We start from the raw sequence: 19772 nt of genomic DNA, 5'->3' as shown, positions 1-19772 counted from the left end.
TTTCCTTGATTGCATCCTGTGTGGATTGTCAGACGTCTATATCGTCTATATATCTCTCCATCAAATTGGACAGTTTTCACATCAAATCAACCCTTAAAAATGTAAATGAAGGTGTAACTTAGATGTAGATCGTATACTTCCAAGGCGGTCGGCCCACCTGCCCCGTGTTATCTCGGCAGAATTACCTCTCCACCATAAAGACACCGTGAACAACTTCAACGTCAACACTCAATTCCAACAACACATATAACAATCACCATGGATCCCTTTTCCGCAGAGGGCGGTACGTACTACAACCCTCCAGTCTCTCCAATCTCTCCTCCTCCTACATCAACTAAACCAACAACCCAGAGCTCCTCAACATCCACAGCGCCTTCCACTCAGGCCAATACCAGAACGTGATCGAATTCGACACCACTGCCCTCTCCCCCGAGAACCAACTCCCAGCCCAAATTCTCAAGCTCCGCGCCCAGATTGCCCTCGGCCAAACCGACGCCGCTCTCGCTGAGCCCGCTATCGAAGAGGATACCCCCGACCTGTCGGCTGTCAAGGCCCTTGCTCTGCAGTCCGCAGGAAAGACCGACGCTGCACTCCAACTTGCTCAAGAGCTCGCAGCGAATTACTCCGATAACAATACCGTGCAGGTCCTTGCTGGCACTGTTCTTCAGGCTCAAGGTCTTGGTGAGGAGGCGCTTGCTTTGTTGGCTAAGCACCAGGGGAATCTTGAGGCGTGAGTATACTATCGCAATTGATGAATTGCATTGAGGAATATGGAATTGGGCTGATCATTTGTCGCATGCAGTGTCTCCCTTATCGTCCAGATCCACCTTCAGCAGAACAGGACCGATCTCGCCCTTAAGGAGGTCCAGGCTGCTAAGCGCTGGGCTCAGGATTCGCTGCTTGTCAATGTCGCCGAGTCGTGGGTTGGCTTGAGAGTTGTATGTATACCCAGAATTTTCATTTATACTATACTGCTGGGAGTGGCGGATGGGTGAGTTACATGCATGTACTGACGTGGTTTCATTTGTAGGGCGGTGAGAAGTACCAATCTGCTTTCTACGTCTATGAGGAACTCGCTTCTGCGCCTAGCACTTCTGCGCCGCTCTCTATTGTTGGTCAGGCTGTTGCTGAGATTCATCTTGGTCGTTTGCCTGAGGCTGAGGCTGCTCTTAGTGCTGCGTTGGAGAAGTATCCTGCTGATGTGGAGTTGATTGCTAACAGTATTGTGTTGAATGTTTTGGCTGGTAAGCCTTCTGAGGAATTGGAGTCGTGAGTTGCCCTGTGTAAGGAGAAATAAAGGGGTTCGGAGCTAACCTTCCTACAGTCAACTACGGCAGATTCAGCCCTCGCACTCCCTTCTCACTGAAATCCAGGAGAAGAGCGAGTTGTTCGATGCCGCGGCGGCAAAGTACTCTGCCAAGGTCTCATCATAGAATGTTAATTAAGCCTGATCTTTCTGTTCTGTTTTGTTAGTCCAAGTCCGGGAGTTTGTCCTAGATTATGAAAAGACACGACCACTCAATCTTGCAACTATTGGCACTATACATTGGATATCTGATCTGTAGTATGTATGGCATAGCCTAAGAATGTACAACAACGCATAACACCAAATACTCAACTCGTACTAGACACTGCAAATAAAATCACAGACGAGCAGCCAGCCACTGTCGAAGCTCTGACCCTGTCTGCGTCTCTTCCTTGGTAGACAAGAAGAACGGCGCATCATGCGTCTCATCAACACCAACATAATAAATAGTCTCAGGGAAGACGGACTACAATAGAGATAAAAAGTCAGCTGAAACCACTCACAAAAAGGGGAATCAGCACATACCTTAATCTTCTTCGCAAATGCCTCGATAGGCGAAAGCAAAATCTCACACCCACCAACAAGAATCAAAATCTTCTCCGTCTTAGCACCCGCCCACAATTCAACAGGCGCAGTAAAAGGCTCATTCCACTGATCAGCAGGCTTGCCCCCACGATACGCATCAGACCAAGTAGTAAGCACATCAGCCGTCAGTATATCCCGCCACTGATTCTCCTTGAAGGACGGCCAATCAGTACTAAAGTTAACCCAAGGCGCGTAAGCAAACACGCCCGCCAACGGCGCGGATACAGCCAATGGCTCGATTTCCGGGTGTGGGTGTGACAGGTGCAGAAGGGTTGCCGTGGCTAGATTCCCGCCTGCGGAATCGCCACCTACGATTACGTTTGAGGGGGCTCGGTTTGTTGTGTTGAGGATGTATCGGAGCGCTTCGATTGCCTGGCGTAGCTGGGTTGGGTATTCGCCGGTTCCTGTTAGTGTGTAGTGCAGGAAGAAGACTGCTAGGTCGTGGCCGTTTTCGTTGAGTGCGCGCAGCATTTCGAGCCAGAATTCGAAGTGCGCTGGTACGGCGGGCATAGCGAATCCGCCACCTGATGGATGATAGTTAGGTTTGGGTTTTGGGTGGGTTGTACGGCTTGTAAGGGTGCATGTTGGATGTTGCTTGTTACACGTTACACCCGAGGGCATTCGGGGATTTGGGACGCACCGTGATAGTATACGATGACATTCTTGGCGTTCTTGTTGCCCAGCCAGTGGCCTTCTGCCCCGTGGGGGAGGGCGACTGTCTCTGGTTGGAGACCGCGCTTCTTCATGACTGCTGTATAGGTGTCTGAAGTTGGAGCGTTGAGGTACCTGTGGACCGAGGTTAGAACTGTAGTTCTGGATTTTTCGGGTATCGCTTCAAGGAAGATAAGGATTATGCATACTGCTTCTGCCGATCGGATGTACGGTCAACCAGCTTGCGGATCATAGCTGCCATGATGTGGTGGTCGTAGCGCTTAGGGCTGGCCTTACCCCGGAAAACTCCGGTGATAGCATGGTATAGAACACTGGCAAAGATTGACAGATGTGCTAAGGGTAGGTCTGCCTTCTCCCAAAAACCGAGCTGGGGAATACTGGACATTGTGACTGAAAAAAAAGAGGTATGAAAGGGAGAAAAAGAGAAAGAAAAGCGAGGCTGGAGATGTCCCCCCTCATTCTTCAGCTCGTGTGGGGAGATATGCGGAGTCGGTTGAGTAGCCGTGCAGATGTGCCGAGGGCCGTAAATTGAATTTGTTGCGCATGAACTTCTTTTTGGATTGAGGAAAGTCAATAACGCTGTTAATATGGACTTCCGGATTCAGCTGATGTCGTTTTACAGTAATGTTGAAATCGACTATAGAACACTATAGAATATGGCTAAGGTTACGGATATAGGGCTATTCGGATCAACTGTACGAAATTCGTATTGATGATGCTTCCAAGGGATATTTTGTGCGCAGTACACTTCATAGGTTTGCGCCGAACCCAGAACGGGAGATTTCATCTTGACGCCACGAATTAGGAACAATCTATTGATCATTGGACGCATTTTCCTCACCGGGCAACTCGCAGAACGCCTTGTAAGTGGTGAAGACATCATCTTCATCCTCTCCACTACCGGTATCCTCAATAATGCACTCGGCGGTGGCACCAACAAAGAAGACATAGCCTTCCTTGACTTCCTCGGTCTTGTTTCCGACGGTAATCTTGCCCTGACCACGCGTGCAAATGATAATGCTGGGACCGTCGATCGGGTCAAAAGTGACCTTGGCATCCTTGCGGTTCAGATCTGTCTTGACAACGCTGAATTCGTCGATTGGAGGGTCATAGAGCATGACAGATGACGCGCTCGAGTATGCAGTGGCGTTCAGGACGGCGTACGGGTAGTCCGTTGCTTGGAGCTTCTGTTCCTCGATAGGTGCATAAGAGTAGGTTAACATCTGGGTGAGGGTATCCACATCCTTGAATTTTGGAGTGAAGCCGGCTCGAACAACGTTGTCGGAGGAGGCCATGCACTCGATGATATCGCCGGAGATGTATGCATGAATATCGTCGGCCTTGAGGAACATGGCCTCGCCGGGCTGCAGTTTGACGAAGTTGAGGAAGAAGAATACGAACAAGCCGACGTCGTTAGGGAACTGGCCGTTCAGTCGCTTCACGAGGGCAGCCAGCTCGGTAGGGTTCGAGGGATTCGTCTCCACCTCACCGGGCAGGATGGCAAAGCTGTCAGGGGTGCTCTCTGCAATTGCCAGGAGATCGCTGGTGGCTGACTCGATGTTCTTGGGTGGGGATTCCATCAGGGATGTGAAAAGGGAGCGGAGGGCATCCTTGTTAGTTTGGATGACTGCGGAGTCTTCTGAGTCCTCGTTGCCCGTGACAGTCTGCTCAAATGCACTTGCGGCTTTTTCACCAACCAAGTTGCGCAGAGGCTTCACAGCCTGAAGGAAATGAGTAATCTCGGCCAAGGGACGGAAGCCACAAACGCCCTCAAACGGCGTGATGGCAATGGTCATCTCGGGTTTGTGGTTGTCATCTGATGGTGATCATATATGAGCACAATGTTCCATATTCATCCCCAGTCCATGCTTACCAGGGTAGTTCTTCGAGTCCCTCGCATGAAGCTGCTCGGCAAGCTTCTTGTTGGGGTGGGCCTGGATACTCAGGGCTTTGCGGATGGAAAGCACCTTGAACAAGAACGGGAGTCTGCCTCCAAATCGCTCGCTGATTTGTGTCGACAGCAGGGCCTGGTTGTCCTGCACCATATCGAGGAGGGTGCGCTGAGTCTCGACATCTTTGGAGGGAAGCGATGGGTGCGTGCCCATCCAGAGCTAGTAATATTGTGAGTCCAATGTTTCTGTTGGTTCATCTGAAGAGCTCACTTCGGCGTAGGGCTTCTCAGCCTCGATCGCAAAATCTGGGGCAGCTGTAGTGGCCGCATACTTGGCGGCTGTCGACTCTTGGCCGACCTTGCCTATGACGAGGTTCAGTGCGGGGCATTCATTGTCGCGCGTTGATACTTACCCCAGTCATAGCTGTTAACGCCTAGCAAACACGTTAGTGCTGGATTATATCTGGAGAGATGGTTCGGACTTACCGCATTGCAGACGAAGTAGTGGCACTTGCATCTTGAATGTTTGGGGAAAAGTTGGGGGAAGTGGAGGGGCAACGGCTTATTAGGAATTGCTCGCCAAGGCCCCGGTGAGAGATGGCCACGTTCAGGGTCTTTCTATGACAAACAGTGAATCAAGGATATTTCAAGGTAGATGAGGCAAGGGAATATCTAGAGGAAAGTGAATACTCTGGAGCATTCGAAGTATTTTTAGTTTCAATTGCCAATCCGGACTTCCGCATTCGTTGCAACTATGTACCTGTCCATGAACTATAAACACCGCATTAAGCCAACCTCGGCAAACAAACATCCTACTTAGTCTCTTAGCTTCTGAATATCGAAATATCTCAAAATGTCAATGCAATCCCATTGAACACTTGAACTTGTAGAAAGCTCTTGCATCATGGCCCAAAGCAGTTTAGCGTCACCCCGACCGCCCGGCAGGCGGGCTTATCACCGCATCTCCAACTTCATCTTCACATACCTTTGGTTACCGGGGGGTGGCGATTCTTCTTCTAGCTGCTCATATTAGCTATCTACCTCTACTCCAGCCTTCAACCATACTTTTTGGCCTCCCACATTGACTATGTCGCGCAACCGCCCCCGGCCCAGAGACAATGGGTTTGGCAATAATGAGGAACTGGAGCTGTGGACAAAGATTTGTCAAGATATCCGCAAATCCAAGGACAAGTTCGATCAGCAGACAACCTTGTCCCTGCAGATCAAAGCTTTGGTGGACAAGATCACCAACGACGGGAATAGTGAGTACATACTTACCCCCCCGCGTTTGATCCCCCGCTCTATACCGCACCAAGCTCCAATATCCGCCCCATAGCGCCCTATGAACATGTTTTCTCTTTTCATCACACGTACTAATATTGCGCTTCTAAGCAGGACCCACCATGACAGAACACGACCAGCTCGACAGCTGGCTGCGCCAAAGCCAGAAGCTCAGCGAAGAGGAACGCTCGATCATGCAAGATGAACCATGCGATGTAATCAAGAACCTAGAGTTGCTCACTGCTTTGCGCAAAGCATCCGAAGCCGAAGTCCCACCCAACCGATCTTCTTCTTTCAACAAGTCCCGCAAGAAGCGAAATGAAGTCGAAGGCTCCGCTACCGATTCTCCTGGTGCCTCGGGCGCTGACAAGTCTGCTCGCTCTAAGGGTATCGTTCCGCGCAGCGCAAGCGTCTCAAGTACACCAGCTCGCGAAAGCCGCAATGATGGCATTGCGGTCAAAGTTGAGGAAGGGTCCGAGGGTACTAAGGGCACCGTTGCGGAACGTAATGGTCTGCTGGTTGTCGGCGCTCAGGTTGTGTTCAAGCACAATAAGAATAAGCAGGGTGTTGAGGGCGAAGGTATCCAGTGTATAATCAAGAACATCACTGGCGATGGGCAAAAGAAGCGGTAAGCCAGGCCTTATGTTCAATTTCCCTTTATTTCCCACTGACCGATTGCTGACATCTCATCCAGGTATGATGTCCAAGACCCGGAGCCAAATGAGAATGGCGAGCAAGGGGCCGTCTATAAGACGACCGCGGTCTCTCTCATCCCGATCCCCCAGATGAGTGCCCATCTCACCCCCTACCCGGCAGGCAAGCAGGTTCTGGCGAGATACCCTGATACCACGACATTCTACCGGGCGGAGGTGATGGGGTCTAGGAAAGACGTGTACCGCCTTAAATTTGAAGGCGAAGAGGACGACAAGGAGATGGAAGTCGACCGGCGGTTTGTCTTAGACATCCCGGGTAAGTGAGAGATGTTTCTATGATCTGATATGATGAGATGATACCATTTGAGCGAGGCGCTATCTGGAGTTTGAAGGCTTATGGATGCTTTCATCTTTACTAAATACTTTAGAAAACAATTTTCTTTCAGTATTTACTTCTGCGCACATAGCCTAAGTAGTGTTTACCAGGGATGTTTATAAGAGGATATTTCTATAAACTTTTGAAGAAATGTAGGGCAAAAATAGGTCTCTAAGCTAGTGGAAGCAGTGGGAGACTAGTACGACTGTGTGTATAATCTTCTTTCACGACTATCCCCTATAGCCTTTCATATTCTCTATTCTATCATTTATGCAGTCAGTTCACTGCACCAAGGTGAGATTTCAAGCCCAATGGAACAGTGGCCTTGGTCCAGTCACAATGGCTACACTTTAACCATCTCACCCGCCTCTTCCCCCATTCTCATCACATCTTGCCCAAAACTCAACTTTTCCGCCGCGTCTGTCGATGTATCTTCGATACTCTAATGTAAATTACAGAAGCACGCTTAGGTTCTCACAGTGTTGTGGACTAAACTAAGACCATCGTCCATTACGACATGAATAGACCCGGTATATCGTGAAAAAAATCTGACGTCGGCGTTTTTTTTTGCCGATATTAGTCTCATATCCTTGGTTGTGCTGTTTCGTTGCTTTTCTTTTCGTTAAGCTCTGATTACCGCTATAAACCTTCAAATTTACTGGAATCGTCGGTATCATATTTATTTGCAAACTCAAATCAATTCTCGAGCTTCACTTTGAAGTACACTATAAGTACGTTATAGCTACCGAGATTACTATACAATCACTCCTGTTCTTGGCGGTGTCCCAGTAGTATCAGGGGTTAGGATAAAAATAGCCTCGGTATTGTGCTAGTAAATTCCTCGTGTGTCTTTTAACTGTCTAGTGGCCCGGCAGTAAAAAGTATTTCGGCTTCCAACATTTATATTCAGCATTAAACTCTTTGAGAGATACACTGAAGTTTCGAACCAACAGAGCTAGCTACGACTTCCACAATCTACAATGGCTCAGATTTGCTTGACTGGCGCTTGCCTCTGCAAGAGCATAGCATACCATATTATTTTGCCCGCATCGGAGTCATTCCCTAAAGTATGCATTATCTCCCACTACTCAAATTGGAAAGTTTCCATTCGCTTACTGACGATGTTGCCAGGTGATCATCTGTCACTGCACCAATTGCAAACGCTATACCGGCTCCAGCTTTTCCGCTAATATTATCGTGCCGCAATCTGCTTTGAAGTACATCAAGGGATCACCCAAGTTGTACTCGGATCGCAGCAATAAGGGCGGGCAGGTATTGCGCGAGTTCTGTTCTGATTGCGGTACGCCATTCACATCACGATCAAGCGATGAAAAAGAAGTCATCGCGGTCAAGTCGGGAACACTCGATGAAGAGCACCGACTTAATTGTGCGACATTAGCAACAGAAATCTACTATCATCGAAAGGATAAGTGGGTAGATGAAATGGGAAATGAGGACGTTCAGAGGATCAATGGTAGCATGGGCGTCTAAAGAGAGAAATTTAAACCTCTTGAGGAGTTATCAGAGAGAATCTGGGTAATCTTCGGTGTTCAGTGAGCACAAATTTCTTCACTAGTAGGTATAACATAAGCAAGTTGCAAGTCATATAATCGCGGAACAGTCGCGCTATCTTGCTTAGTCTCAGCTTTGCATGTTTTGCCTCGAATACGCACGAGGTGGTATTGGTAGGCGGGGAATTCGCACAATTCTTACAACAGCAGACACATTGCTTCTGCCAAAATGGAGTAGTCAATTGAGAACACCTAGCTAAGTCCTGAGGATGATGGCTGCCTGGTGCAGTTCCATGCCAGAGATGGTTGCTTTGACTAGGGCGCTATTTCATACTTCCGTTCGCTCTCTTTGTTCGTTCTGGCCCGAGAATGCCTGAACATAACGCAATGATGATAGGCAGTGCTACATCTTCACGTAGGTCGCTATGCCATGGATCTATATAAGTAACTATTCCTGTATCTTTTCTCCTGGCGCCATATCCTCTTGGAGTTGCGCAATTTGTTTCCTGGAGATAGTAGACAACGTACAGTCTAGATTATATGAGACTGATGCAGTCGTTTACCCTCTATTTTCAGTATTCCGCCGTTGAGGAGACCTGTGATGAATTGGAGGCCTGGTGGTTCAAATAGGTTGAGGGTTGGTATAGGTTGACACCCAGACAAGAATCATGGGTGATAGGCTGTAGCCTAAGGACACTTGGTTTATGGGTCTAGCATCAGCTGGCGTAGGGAGCACAGACGCCCCCTTGAAGAAGTTGGACTTTCGAAATATATTGTATAAACATGAAACATGTAGAGGATAGGAGATAGTTAAGTAGATGCTTGGTAGAAAGTGGGTCTGGCCTCGGGGGATCTCAGAATGTGCTAGAGTAAGCACTGACAAATGACTCAGCCTCTCCTCATGCCGAGGAAGTCGCCATCTACTTCACTTTTCCATATTATCACGTCGGTCTTGTTGTATGTGTTTGCTCTCCTCAATTGGCACTCCCTGCATACTTGCATATTAGAGCTCTGGCCGAGACTCTCAAATCCGACACGTCCCAACTACCCCGCCTCTCCGCCGCAATGGCCGATCTACCAGCACACGCCTCGCCAAAGCTCCCCCCACAATCGCTTCCTGGCGGATTATCAGACAATGTGAGCCAGGCAAGTAGCACAACTGGCGAACACACGCCGGCCCTACCGGAGTCTCTGCTATCACCAGCATTTACCCCACCCGCAACCCCCGGGGGCACAGTGCATCTGGATTTGAACCCCACGAAAGTGCTACACCAACAGCAGGCAGCAGATCTCGAACATAAGAGTGGTCACGCGAAGGGACCCAAATTGCTCCCGCAGCTCCCCGAGGTGGAATGTATCGTTCGGGCGCGGATCCCGACAACCAATGGCGCGGAAATGTTCCTTCATCTTTACCACAACGATCTAGACGGAAAGGAGCATTTGGCAATTGTCTTTGGAAATAACATTCGCAGTCGGAGTTTGGATAGCGTTCGGCCGGGGGAGACCGAAATGGACCGAATGATCCGCGGCGCATACGTGGGGAAATTGCACCCGGGAAGGGTTAGCAGCAGATATGATGACGAGAAGGCTGGATCGGCTTTCACGCCAAAATTGGTTGAGCCCCCGTTGGTTCGAATTCATTCGGAGTGTTATACAGGAGAAACGGCGTGGTCTGCACGGTGCGATTGTGGCGAGCAGCTGGATGAGGCGGCGCGCTTGATGTCTTTCCCTGTTGAGGATCTTGCTTCCGATGCGCCGCCAGAGGCACAGTCTCTTCAATCACATTCCACCGGTGGTGTGATTATCTACTTGCGACAGGAGGGTCGAGGTATTGGTCTCGGAGAAAAGTTGAAGGCATACAATCTTCAGGATCTCGGCTCTGATACTGTGGAGGCCAACCTGCTACTTCGTCACCCGGCTGATGCCCGAAGCTACGGTCTCGCCACTGCTATGCTGGCTGACCTTGGTTGCGGCGCAGATTCTATCCCAGAAGGAATCCGTTTACTCACAAATAATCCCGACAAGGTCCGAGCGATTGAAGGACCCAACCGGGAAGTTCTCGTGAAGGAGCGAGTCCCGATGATTCCATTGGCATGGCGCACTGGTGGTCAGAGGGGAATCAAGAGCTCTGAAATTGAGGGCTACTTACAGACAAAGGTATGCTCGCAACCAATTGCTGTTCCGAGCACGAAACTAACGGGCAATAGATCTCGAAAATGGGCCATATGATCCAGTAACCTCTCATTGATTTTGGACTGTTGTCTTTCTTTCTTCACTCATTCCCCCTTCTGCTTTCTTGCATTGGAAATTCCAAAAGCCTTTGTATACGATCGACACGAACTTATCTCCTTGCATATTCTCGATCATTATATGTTATATACGGCGCTGATATTGTACATGTTGTAAATTTGCGGTCTATCTTTTGAACGTGCTTAGATACAAGGGACAATTGGAGTATATCTATATAATTATATTCTCTTAAGTGGTCGTGCCGACTGTGTAGATAGCCCCCAACTTTAAAAGGTTGACATTTCGCTCCACCCACCCCCGACGATCTCCACGTTCGCCCTACGGATCTTCTCGACATCTCATCTCCCGTTGAATGGATCGAACCCGCTAGCGCCTGTATAAGGCCATGGCCAACCGTCCTCCAGCCGATGTGGCGCTTTCACCCGACATGCCCGGACCTCCTACCCCCTCCTTGGACAGACTCGAAGACTCGCCGGTTCCTTCGCGCGCGACATCACTGGATGCAGATACCCTGTTGCAAGAGAGCAATGGCGCGACATCAGGGCGGAAGCGCAAGCTCAATAGCATGTCATCACGGGGCGTCGCCAACCTTACCCCAGACCAGCTCGCAAAGAAGCGCGCCAACGACCGCCAGGCGCAGCGCGCAATCCGAGAACGCACCAAGGGACATATAGAAGCTTTAGAACAGCAAGTCCGGGACCTTTCATCTCAAAAACCATACCTCAACCTCCAAGCAGCTCTGCGCCAGAATGAGGCGATCCGGTCGGAGAATAGAGAGCTCCGGCAAGGGCTGAAGGCGGCAATGGATATTATACAGCCATTGCTTGCGAGGCCGGAAATATCAGGTAGGTTGCGTATGCCAATACTATTCGAGCACCGAGCTGACGACAATAGATGCACCCCCTAGTCTCCCTATACCCAAGTCCGCCCCGCCCCCTGCACATACACCCCCGTTCCCCGACACCGATAACTTCACCTCCAATTCCCAAGGTCCACTTCCAGGCGACAAGTCGTATGCCGACTCGAGTGCCAGCATTGATACACCCTCTCCAACACAATCTGCCCCGGCATCAGTGGGTCGCCGGAGCAGTTCCAATTGCGGCCCTCCGCCGGCCTCTTTCCGCGTCGCATTGGACTCGCAGCGCCATAACACCACCCATGGCTTAGACCTTGGCTCGGAGGAGCGACTAGGCTTTAACTTCCTATTGGATTCGTCCCGTACTGTTCCCAAAGTCGACCGTCTTCGCCGCGGCAGCTCAGAGAACTTCCGCTCTCACCCAAATCCTCCGTCACCAATATACCCACAACCACTGAATACGACCAGCGAACATGGCACCCCTGCATTCGCTGCCCCGATACAAAACTTGACCGCAACATGTCCCTTGGATACTATTCTTCTGGAGTTCCTCCACAGCCGACAACGCGAAGCCGCACAAGGCATCCCCAGACAGAAACTAGTGGGGCCACCATACCCAAGTGTCTCCTCACTATTGAATCCAGACAAAAGTGTCTACTCCCACCCGGTCTCAAAGGTGTTCACGGATATCCTACGTGCATTCCCTGATATTGCCTCCCTACCGGAGCAAGTCGCTGTGCTCTATACCATGTTCCTCCTCATGCGCTGGCAGATTTATCCCACGCAAGAGAACTATGAACGTCTCCCGGAGTGGCTCACACCACGTCCAACGCAACTTCTCCATCCACATCCAGCTTGGATGGATTATGTGCCTTGGCCAGGGATGCGTGACCGGATTGTCACAACATACCAGAACTATCCGTTCGAGAATTGGTTTATCCCATTCACTCGTGGGATTTGTGTTAATTGGCCGTATGAGTCCACGGATTGCTTATTGTCGGCTGGTGACTCGGACGAGCTGGTTATCAATCCTGTCTTTGAACGGCACATGCGCAACCTGAACAATTGGTCTTTGGGGACATTCTTTGCGGAGACCTACCCTGCTTTGGCGGACACGGCTCAAATCAAGCCGAAAGAGCAAAGTTCAACGCCGCGCCCACAGTAGATCTTATAATCTGTCATTCGCCTCTGACAGGGAGGCCCTGTTTCGTGGAAAATTGGCGCTGTTTGAGTTGGGTGTTTGTTTACTTTGTATCTTACTTTTGGGGGCGTTGGAAAACAGGAACAGATATCAACATTAGGCCACAGGCGACATGGCCATACAAGAGTCGCCAATAGAATTTCGGACCGGAATATTCCACAGAAAACTTGATCAAACCATCTATTCTACAATCCAGACCCCTAATTCCCTCTATCCTTTCCTACTCTTCTCATTCCAGAACTCCAAGCCAGCCTTCTGTCGCAATGTTCCATACATGGCACTGCTATCAAGACACTCACCACCATATTCCCTAGCAGCCTCCATATTAGCACGAGCAAGCTCAAGACAAGGAAGCTGAACTCCCCGCTCCTCAGCCATCGCCATAGCATGTCTAGCATCCTTGATAGCAAGCGAAACGCCAAACCCAGGACGAGAGTCCAAAGACGGCGCATAAGCACCAGTAGTCAACCTATCAAAAAGACATCAGAATCCACGAACCCAACACCAGATAACGTGATACTAAAAAACATACCTCTTAGAATAACCCCCAGCAACAGGCCCAAACGCCTCCCCAATAAGCTCCTCCATAGGCCCAGTCCCCAGCCCAGTCTTCTCAGCAAAAACCTGCGCCTCGCCAACAGCCTCCATCATATTAACCGTAACGATATTACCGGCAATCTTGAGAAGCGAGGACTTGGTCGCGTCTTCGCCGCAGTCAATCACCCGGCGACCCATCACATCCTGGATCAAAGGCTTAACTACCTCTGTTGCATGCCGAGGACCGCCAATTGCAAAGACCAGCTTGCCGTCTACGGCAATGGGATTCCCACCGAAGACGGGCGCTGCTACGTACGATGCGCTCTTGGCTTTGAGATCTGATACGGCTGTGCTCACGGTTTCTGGGTGCACTGTTGAGCAATCGACGAAGATCTTGTCCTTTAGGGAGTGGCCTGAGCTTGTGGCTTGGGATAGGAGGCTTTGTAGGACCGAGTCGTTTGAGACCTGGGGGTTTGTTAGTAGATTGTGGGTTGGATATGGGTTTGATATTGATTACCATCGTGAAGATGATTCCGCAGTTGGAGACTAGTTTTGAGAAATTGGTTTCTGGGATTCCTCCCAGTGCTTGCAGCGGAGCTCCGCGCGACATTGTGCGGTTGGAGTAGAGTAGGCTCAGCGCTTTCTTGGTTGCTAGGTGCCTTTGTAGGTTGGAGGCCATCGCTAGACCCATGGACCCGAGGCCATACTGGGAGTTCATTAGTTGTTTGGTCTGCATAGGTGCGGTGAGTACTTACCCAGCCGATTTGTGGCATGCTTGTGTTGTTTGATCGAGGCTGTGAGATGCAATTGGCGATAACTTTACAGGATGGACAGCCGATCAGGTAGGTTATACCCTATGGGCAGAGTAGGAAGTTGTGGTGGTCCGGGGTAGAGATGGTGGAGCGGCACGTTTCCGAGGATATCGGAGTCGGCCGACAGGATGTTCTCCCACGTTTGACCTGGCTAGATCGGAGTCTATAGAGATATCTTGTCATGCTAATACGTAGTTGAGATTTGAGGCAATTCCATGTGTTGACCTGCCTCCTGCAAGGCGTTATACATGTATCATGTCAAATTGAATGCATACACCATCCCACCCCACTATTCACAACCATTCACAAATTTACGAGTCCAAATACCCTCATTTTCTCCCTCAGCTTCGTCTTCTGGAGCTTGTTCAGCCTGAAAATGTGTTGATGCCGTTACGTATGGTCATACCTGCGGCTCGCCCCCAGTTGTGGGGGGAATATCAGGTACGGTATGGTCACGTAAGTTATGATGCTCCGTCCGTCGTCGGGTTCGACTTCAAACATCCCCAACTCTCCTCCTCCCTTGAACCCTTCCAATTCCGCTCTTCTTGGGAGCTCCCAGAACTTCACTCCCCGACACTCCCATCTCATTTGTCACATTTCCAATTCCTTCAATATGGCGGATATGCCCATTGGTACACCTCCCCAGGCTACCGTGTCCCAGCTTCCCAAGCTAATAAGCTAACCACTCTGCAGTGCTCGATGGAGGAACTGGTTTCCTCAAGGTCGGCTATGCCGCCCAGGTATGTCGCATAGCCTTCTCAACACTGTGATAATCTTCTCTAATTCATATTCCTGTCAGAACTTCCCGGAGCATCAGTTCCCCTCGATAGTGGGGCGGCCCATCTTGCGAACGGAGGAGCAGTCAAACGACTTTGTCCTCAAGGATATCATGTGCGGAGATGAAGCCGCTGCCGCACGATCTATGCTCCAGATCAGCTATCCTGTACGTCTACAGACTTGTCCCTCACCGTCATACCCCGCCGTCTCCGCAGACGTTGTTGTCGATGCCTAACCCGCGCTGCTATAGATGGAAAACGGAATTGTCAAGAAGTGGGACGACATGCAGCATCTATGGAACTACACCTTTTACGATAAAATGAAGATTGACCCTGCGGGTCGCAAGATTCTCCTCACGGAACCCCCGATGAACCCGCTCAAGAACCGCGAGCAGATGGCTGAGGTTATGCTGGAGGGCTATGGATTCGGTGGTGTCTATGTGGCGATCCAGGCGGTGCTGGCACTGTATGCCCAGGGTATGTAGTGCGAAGGTGGAACCGATTCTGGTGATAATGCTGACGGGGGGTGCTATAGGTCTGAGCAGCGGAGTGGTTGTGGATTCCGGTGACGGTGTGACGCACATTATCCCCGTGTACGAGTCGACCGTGCTGAACCACCACATCCGCCGTCTGGACGTTGCCGGCCGCGATGTCACCCGCAACCTGATTGCGCTCCTCCTGCGCCGCGGCTATGCGCTGAACCGAACCGCCGATTTCGAGACCGTGCGCCAGATTAAGGAGAAGCTCGCTTACGTCTCTTACGATCTCGAGTTGGACAAGAAGCTGTCGGAGGATACCACCGTTCTCGTCGAGTCGTACACCCTCCCCGATGGCCGTGTCATCCGCGTCGGCAGCGAACGCTTCGAGGCTCCCGAGTGTCTGTTCCAGCCGCACTTGGTTGATGTTGACCAGCCCGGTATTGCTGAGATGCTCTTCAACTGTATCCAGGGTGCCGATGTCGATGTTCGTTCCAGTCTATACAAGGCCATTGTGCTCAGTGGTGGTAGCAGCATGTACCCCGGTCTGCCCTCGCGGTTGGAGAAGGAGCTGAAGCAGCTCTGGCTTACTCGGGTATTGGGTGGAGACCCAGAACGTCTGAACGTATGTTCAAGTAACACAGATCAACGTATGAAGTTGGCTAATGATCTCCTAGAAATTCAAGGTCCGCATCGAAGATCCCCCTCGACGGAGACACATGGTCTTCCTGGGTGGTGCCGTACTCGCCAACCTGGTATGTCTATCTTCCCCGTTGCCTTTCACCCAGAGCCCTACTAACACCATCCCTCTAGATCGCCGACAAGGAAGATATGTGGGTGAGCAAGCAGGAGTGGCAGGAACAGGGTGCCCGCGCCCTAGACAAGCTCGGCCCGCGATAAACGCATTGTATTTAGGCGGTTTCGGTTCCAGTTCTTGCTCTGCTCCTTATTTCTCTCTGGTTTCTTGCTTCGCATTGTTTGCAAGCCATGTTGTCCTCTGTCTTTTCTCTTATCCTCACTTCTTCTTCCCCCCATCCTTGTCGATATACTCCCGTCAATCTTGCGGCTTTTCCACTGTCTCTTTTCCTGCTTCCTACAATTGTACCTAGACTGGTCTGGTGCCGGTGGATCTGGGACTCTTATGACAGAAAAGAACTAAACATTTCTATTCGCTGGTTTGGTCTTGTAGATATTGTCTGTAGGTTATGGGGGGTTGTTAGCAACGTTTTATGATACGAGTTGCGCTATTCGAAAGTGAAGATGTCATGGATGTCAGTAGTCTGTCTAACCGTATCATATTCAGCCGAAGTATTTATGATGTATTTATAAGAGCCTTGAAATTTTCAACTTAGGAGGTAAGCGTACAGGAGCGCAATAGACAAATATCTCTCAGTAAGAAATGACCTAAAGATGGAAGTCCATCCTAACGTATGTATAAAGCAGCAGAATACAATCCAAAGACGCAAAGATGCTATGAACGCCGAATGAGGAGATGCACAACAAGATAAGATGAATAACCTGCCCACTGTTCAATCCACCTATACATTAATATGCAATTAACCCTCCACAGCACCGGGCGAGACAGCCAAAATAACCGCAAGCGCAGCAATAATCAGCGCAGCAGCCACAAATGCCGTAAGTGCTATACTGCCACGACTAGCAGGGAACTTCCCGCGGATAATCCAATATTGGCTCTCGAAGTAGCGGTGGAAGCCGACTATCAGAATGAGGATCGAGACGCCGATGAATGTCGAGCCGAGGGGTTTGCCCACGCTGCGGAGACGGGCGGAGGCGGATGATGTGTGGAATGCGGCTGAGTCGTAGGAGAGGTTCGGTGGGAGGATGGCCGGGTTGGCACCATTTATGTTATAGGCATTTGGGTTTGTATTCGTGATGGCAGTATTTAAGCGGAATAGTTGGGTTACTGCGATGCCGATTGAGGCGAAGGCTAGAGAGGTGCGCATCCATGCTAGGAAGGTTCGTTCTGTTGATCTTGTTAGTTTTGGAGGTATGTCTGAAGGTTGTAGTTGCGTGTAGTTTGTACCTAATGCAAGATGGTCCCGCGCAACGCTGCCCTTGTTTTCCAGTTCGAGGCTGCCGTATCGGTCTGCTAATTTGCTATACCAGGACTGCTGGGGCTTGGGTGGTGAGTCCTGGTTAGTCGACTGGCTGGTGCCATTGCCGGTGTTTGCGTTATCTGGGTTTAGGCTCTTGTGTTGGGTGCTTTCGGCCCGCTCGGTAGATTGATAGTTGCGCCTCGCGGAATCAGCCGCGTTAATCGGAGTGGCTTCGGTGGACTGAGAGCTCTGTTGTTGGTTCGAAGGGCGTGCATGCGTTCGGGAAGAGCTTGAGTGGGACCGGGCACTGCCGACGGAAGAGGACAGGGCTGAATCGGTGTTGGTAGGCGAACGAGAGGACTGGATGCTTCTAGCTCCGTTGCTCTGGCCTGTCGGAGGCGAATCAAATGTATTCATTATGGCGTGATCATTTAATCAGTCGGACTGTTTTGTCCAATCCCGAGGGGAGAGGGACCGTGTTTATGCACTGAGGCACCAGGGACTCCTTTTGCGAAAACGAAAAGTGGTTTTTGCTATGCGGTGCTCGCAGGGAGACAGAATGCGATCTGTCTATCTTATGTCGAAGTTCTGGTATCTGTCAGTGTCAATCTGCGCTGCTCTGACTGCACTGTGCCGCTGTGACCTCGCGCAAAGCGTGCAATGATCTCCGCACGTGATTCTGGGGAAGGGTCCACTGCAACCCACTTGGGTTTAATCGGTAGATCACTATGAATTGAAGATGATGGATCAAGAGCTGGATGGAGATGATTCCATGATCTGTGTAGATGTTCAAGTCAACATCTCTTCTAGCACGCGAGAGTCACTACTTATCAGAACCCTAACAAATGGCGTCATGTTCTGTTTGGGTAGGCGGTCAGAGCTGTTTTATGCCATCTGTTGATCGCCACCTTTCTCCCCTCCTCGCTCAACAAACATACAAGCATGGCATCACAGACCTCTCCTGGGAAGGTCGATCTTTCCAAGAAGCTTTCAGAGTTGCGGTCAAATAACCGCCGGCCACAGACCAACGCCCGAGACCAAACCCCAACAACCCCTCCTCTCCCTTCTCCTCCAGACCTCTCCGCCCACCAGTATCGCCAACCAACTCGTCGGATCCTCTCCCACAAGGATCATGAACTCTTTCTCTCTTCACCAACCTACAATCTAGTACTTGCGTTTGTCTTCGGACTAGCCGACTCCGTCCGCGGGCACTCTGTCACCGACCTTCAGAAAAAGCCCCAGTCCGAATCCATCTCCAAGATCTTCTCGGTCGTAACTCAGATCCGGGCCCTCCTGACCAGAAACCCTGCAATCGACCAAGGTGGATCGCGGTTCGGTAATCCCGCTTTCCGTACCTTGTTCGACGATGTTGCCTCTCAGAGCGCCTCATGGCACACCAATATCTTGGGGCTGAAAGATACCGCCGCAACCGAGGAGGCCTCCACATACCTGATTAACTCTCTGGGATCAAAAGACCGCATTGACTATGGCTCAGGGCATGAATTGAACTTCATGATGTGGCTGCTATGTCTGTACCAGCTCGGTCTCCTCCCGGCCTCGGACTTCCCTGCCGTGGTGGTCAAGGTCTATATCGAGTACATGCATCTCATGCGCGAAATACAGTCCACTTACTACCTCGAGCCTGCTGGTTCACACGGTGTGTGGGGCCTGGATGATTATCATTTCCTTCCGTTCTTATTTGGCGCCAGTCAATTAGTCGGCCATGGGTATATCACTCCATTGGGTATCCACAATACAGCTACATTGGATGAGGAGGGTGATAATTATCTCTATTTGGACCAAGTTCGGTGGGTCGATAGTGTCAAGACCGTCAAGGGTCTACGCTGGCACAGTCCCATGCTGGACGATATTTCCGGAGCCAAAAATTGGTTCAAGGTCGAGAGCGGTATGAAGAAAATGTTCGTCAAGGAAGTGCTTGGAAAGCTTCCTATCATGCAACACTTCTTGTTTGGGAGCCTATTGCCTGCCGCTGAAGGCATGAGTGACCCCTCCGAAGGCGATATTGAGCATGACGGCCACGACCATGCCCACGGTCACGATCATGGACACGACAGCGCGGACTGGTTTGGCGACTGCTGTGGTATCAAGGTACCCAGTACCGTGGCTGCGGGCGCAGAGATGCGCAAGCGTATGGGTGGATCAAACCTGCGCCCAATTCCTTTTGATTAGCAGGGTGTATGTTACGATAAAATAATGATAGAATATTGAAACAATTATCCAGACACACTTGATCTTCCGCAAATGTAACTGAGCGTGGTCTATAGCTCCTCTAGCTGGTCTATAGAAAAGTCCCCACCGCCTCTGATTGGCCCACTCCAACCTCAACTCCAACTCACTCCGTTTCCAACACCCAACTCAAGCAAATATCAAGTCGTATCATCTACGAAGAATGAACCTCCAAAATCAACCTTACCTATAACCCCGAAACCCAAAAACCGAAATCAAAACCAAAGCGACCGCCCACCCCTCTCTTACTCCGCACGCGCAACTCTAGCGATCCCCATCTCCGCC

At 50.5% G+C, this 19772-nt stretch overlaps 11 protein-coding genes across 11 annotated transcripts; 7 read left to right on the top strand and 4 right to left on the bottom strand.

The window, feature by feature from the left end:
• Positions 1–258: 258 nt before the first annotated feature.
• Positions 259–1433, top strand: PENARI_c003G10860 (putative Coatomer subunit epsilon; the record flags this gene model as incomplete). Its single annotated transcript, XM_022628758.1, has 5 exons — positions 259–283; positions 352–730; positions 803–938; positions 1031–1269; positions 1325–1433. The coding sequence occupies 5 exons, from the start codon at positions 259–261 to the stop codon at positions 1431–1433; spliced, it is 888 nt and encodes a 295-aa protein (XP_022491481.1).
• A 210-nt stretch (positions 1434–1643) lies between these two features.
• On the bottom strand, positions 1644–2948 carry PENARI_c003G07432 (putative 6-hexanolactone hydrolase; the record flags this gene model as incomplete). Its single annotated transcript, XM_022628519.1, has 4 exons — positions 1644–1772; positions 1832–2415; positions 2532–2677; positions 2752–2948. The coding sequence occupies 4 exons, from the start codon at positions 2946–2948 to the stop codon at positions 1644–1646; spliced, it is 1056 nt and encodes a 351-aa protein (XP_022491758.1).
• Positions 2949–3375: 427 nt separating this feature from the next.
• pmi1 (mannose-6-phosphate isomerase pmi1) lies at positions 3376–4971 on the bottom strand (the record flags this gene model as incomplete). The annotated part of the gene is made up of 5 exons (XM_022628010.1): positions 3376–4379; positions 4437–4674; positions 4726–4817; positions 4868–4888; positions 4941–4971. The coding sequence occupies 5 exons, from the start codon at positions 4969–4971 to the stop codon at positions 3376–3378; spliced, it is 1386 nt and encodes a 461-aa protein (XP_022491856.1).
• A 570-nt stretch (positions 4972–5541) lies between these two features.
• Positions 5542–6939, top strand: PENARI_c003G08383 (SAGA-associated factor 29 family protein; the record flags this gene model as incomplete). The annotated part of the gene is made up of 4 exons (XM_022628583.1): positions 5542–5716; positions 5850–6363; positions 6430–6704; positions 6932–6939. 4 exons carry the CDS (start codon positions 5542–5544, stop codon positions 6937–6939), a joined length of 972 nt encoding a protein of 323 aa, XP_022491312.1.
• Positions 6940–7744: 805 nt separating this feature from the next.
• On the top strand, positions 7745–8255 carry PENARI_c003G09452 (GFA family protein; the record flags this gene model as incomplete). Its single annotated transcript, XM_022628663.1, has 2 exons — positions 7745–7831; positions 7896–8255. The coding sequence occupies 2 exons, from the start codon at positions 7745–7747 to the stop codon at positions 8253–8255; spliced, it is 447 nt and encodes a 148-aa protein (XP_022492049.1).
• A 921-nt stretch (positions 8256–9176) lies between these two features.
• On the top strand, positions 9177–10512 carry PENARI_c003G00006 (GTP cyclohydrolase II; the record flags this gene model as incomplete). Its single annotated transcript, XM_022627995.1, has 3 exons — positions 9177–9232; positions 9283–10432; positions 10483–10512. 3 exons carry the CDS (start codon positions 9177–9179, stop codon positions 10510–10512), a joined length of 1236 nt encoding a protein of 411 aa, XP_022491797.1.
• A 398-nt stretch (positions 10513–10910) lies between these two features.
• Positions 10911–12546, top strand: PENARI_c003G07226 (bZIP transcription factor; the record flags this gene model as incomplete). The annotated part of the gene is made up of 2 exons (XM_022628508.1): positions 10911–11370; positions 11420–12546. The coding sequence occupies 2 exons, from the start codon at positions 10911–10913 to the stop codon at positions 12544–12546; spliced, it is 1587 nt and encodes a 528-aa protein (XP_022491518.1).
• Positions 12547–12792: 246 nt separating this feature from the next.
• Positions 12793–13892, bottom strand: PENARI_c003G00308 (NAD(P)-dependent oxidoreductase; the record flags this gene model as incomplete). The annotated part of the gene is made up of 4 exons (XM_022628018.1): positions 12793–13051; positions 13115–13584; positions 13637–13825; positions 13875–13892. 4 exons carry the CDS (start codon positions 13890–13892, stop codon positions 12793–12795), a joined length of 936 nt encoding a protein of 311 aa, XP_022491673.1.
• Positions 13893–14544: 652 nt separating this feature from the next.
• On the top strand, positions 14545–16083 carry PENARI_c003G05071 (actin-related protein 2; the record flags this gene model as incomplete). Its single annotated transcript, XM_022628354.1, has 7 exons — positions 14545–14563; positions 14625–14671; positions 14731–14874; positions 14959–15184; positions 15243–15808; positions 15861–15938; positions 15997–16083. The coding sequence occupies 7 exons, from the start codon at positions 14545–14547 to the stop codon at positions 16081–16083; spliced, it is 1167 nt and encodes a 388-aa protein (XP_022491766.1).
• Positions 16084–16739: 656 nt separating this feature from the next.
• PENARI_c003G07444 (uncharacterized protein) lies at positions 16740–17657 on the bottom strand (the record flags this gene model as incomplete). The annotated part of the gene is made up of 1 exon (XM_022628522.1): positions 16740–17657. One exon carries the CDS (start codon positions 17655–17657, stop codon positions 16740–16742), a length of 918 nt encoding a protein of 305 aa, XP_022491891.1.
• Positions 17658–18182: 525 nt separating this feature from the next.
• PENARI_c003G07556 (serine/threonine-protein phosphatase 2A activator) lies at positions 18183–19430 on the top strand (the record flags this gene model as incomplete). Its single annotated transcript, XM_022628530.1, has 1 exon — positions 18183–19430. One exon carries the CDS (start codon positions 18183–18185, stop codon positions 19428–19430), a length of 1248 nt encoding a protein of 415 aa, XP_022491893.1.
• Positions 19431–19772: the final 342 nt, after the last annotated feature.

Source organism: Penicillium arizonense (genome assembly GCF_001773325.1).
Source record: "Penicillium arizonense strain CBS 141311 chromosome Unknown PENARI_contig003, whole genome shotgun sequence".
Classification (NCBI taxonomy): Eukaryota; Fungi; Ascomycota; class Eurotiomycetes; order Eurotiales; family Aspergillaceae; genus Penicillium; species Penicillium arizonense.
Note: the sequence above shows the minus strand (reverse complement) of the source record. Positions and strands in the feature narration are given on the sequence as shown.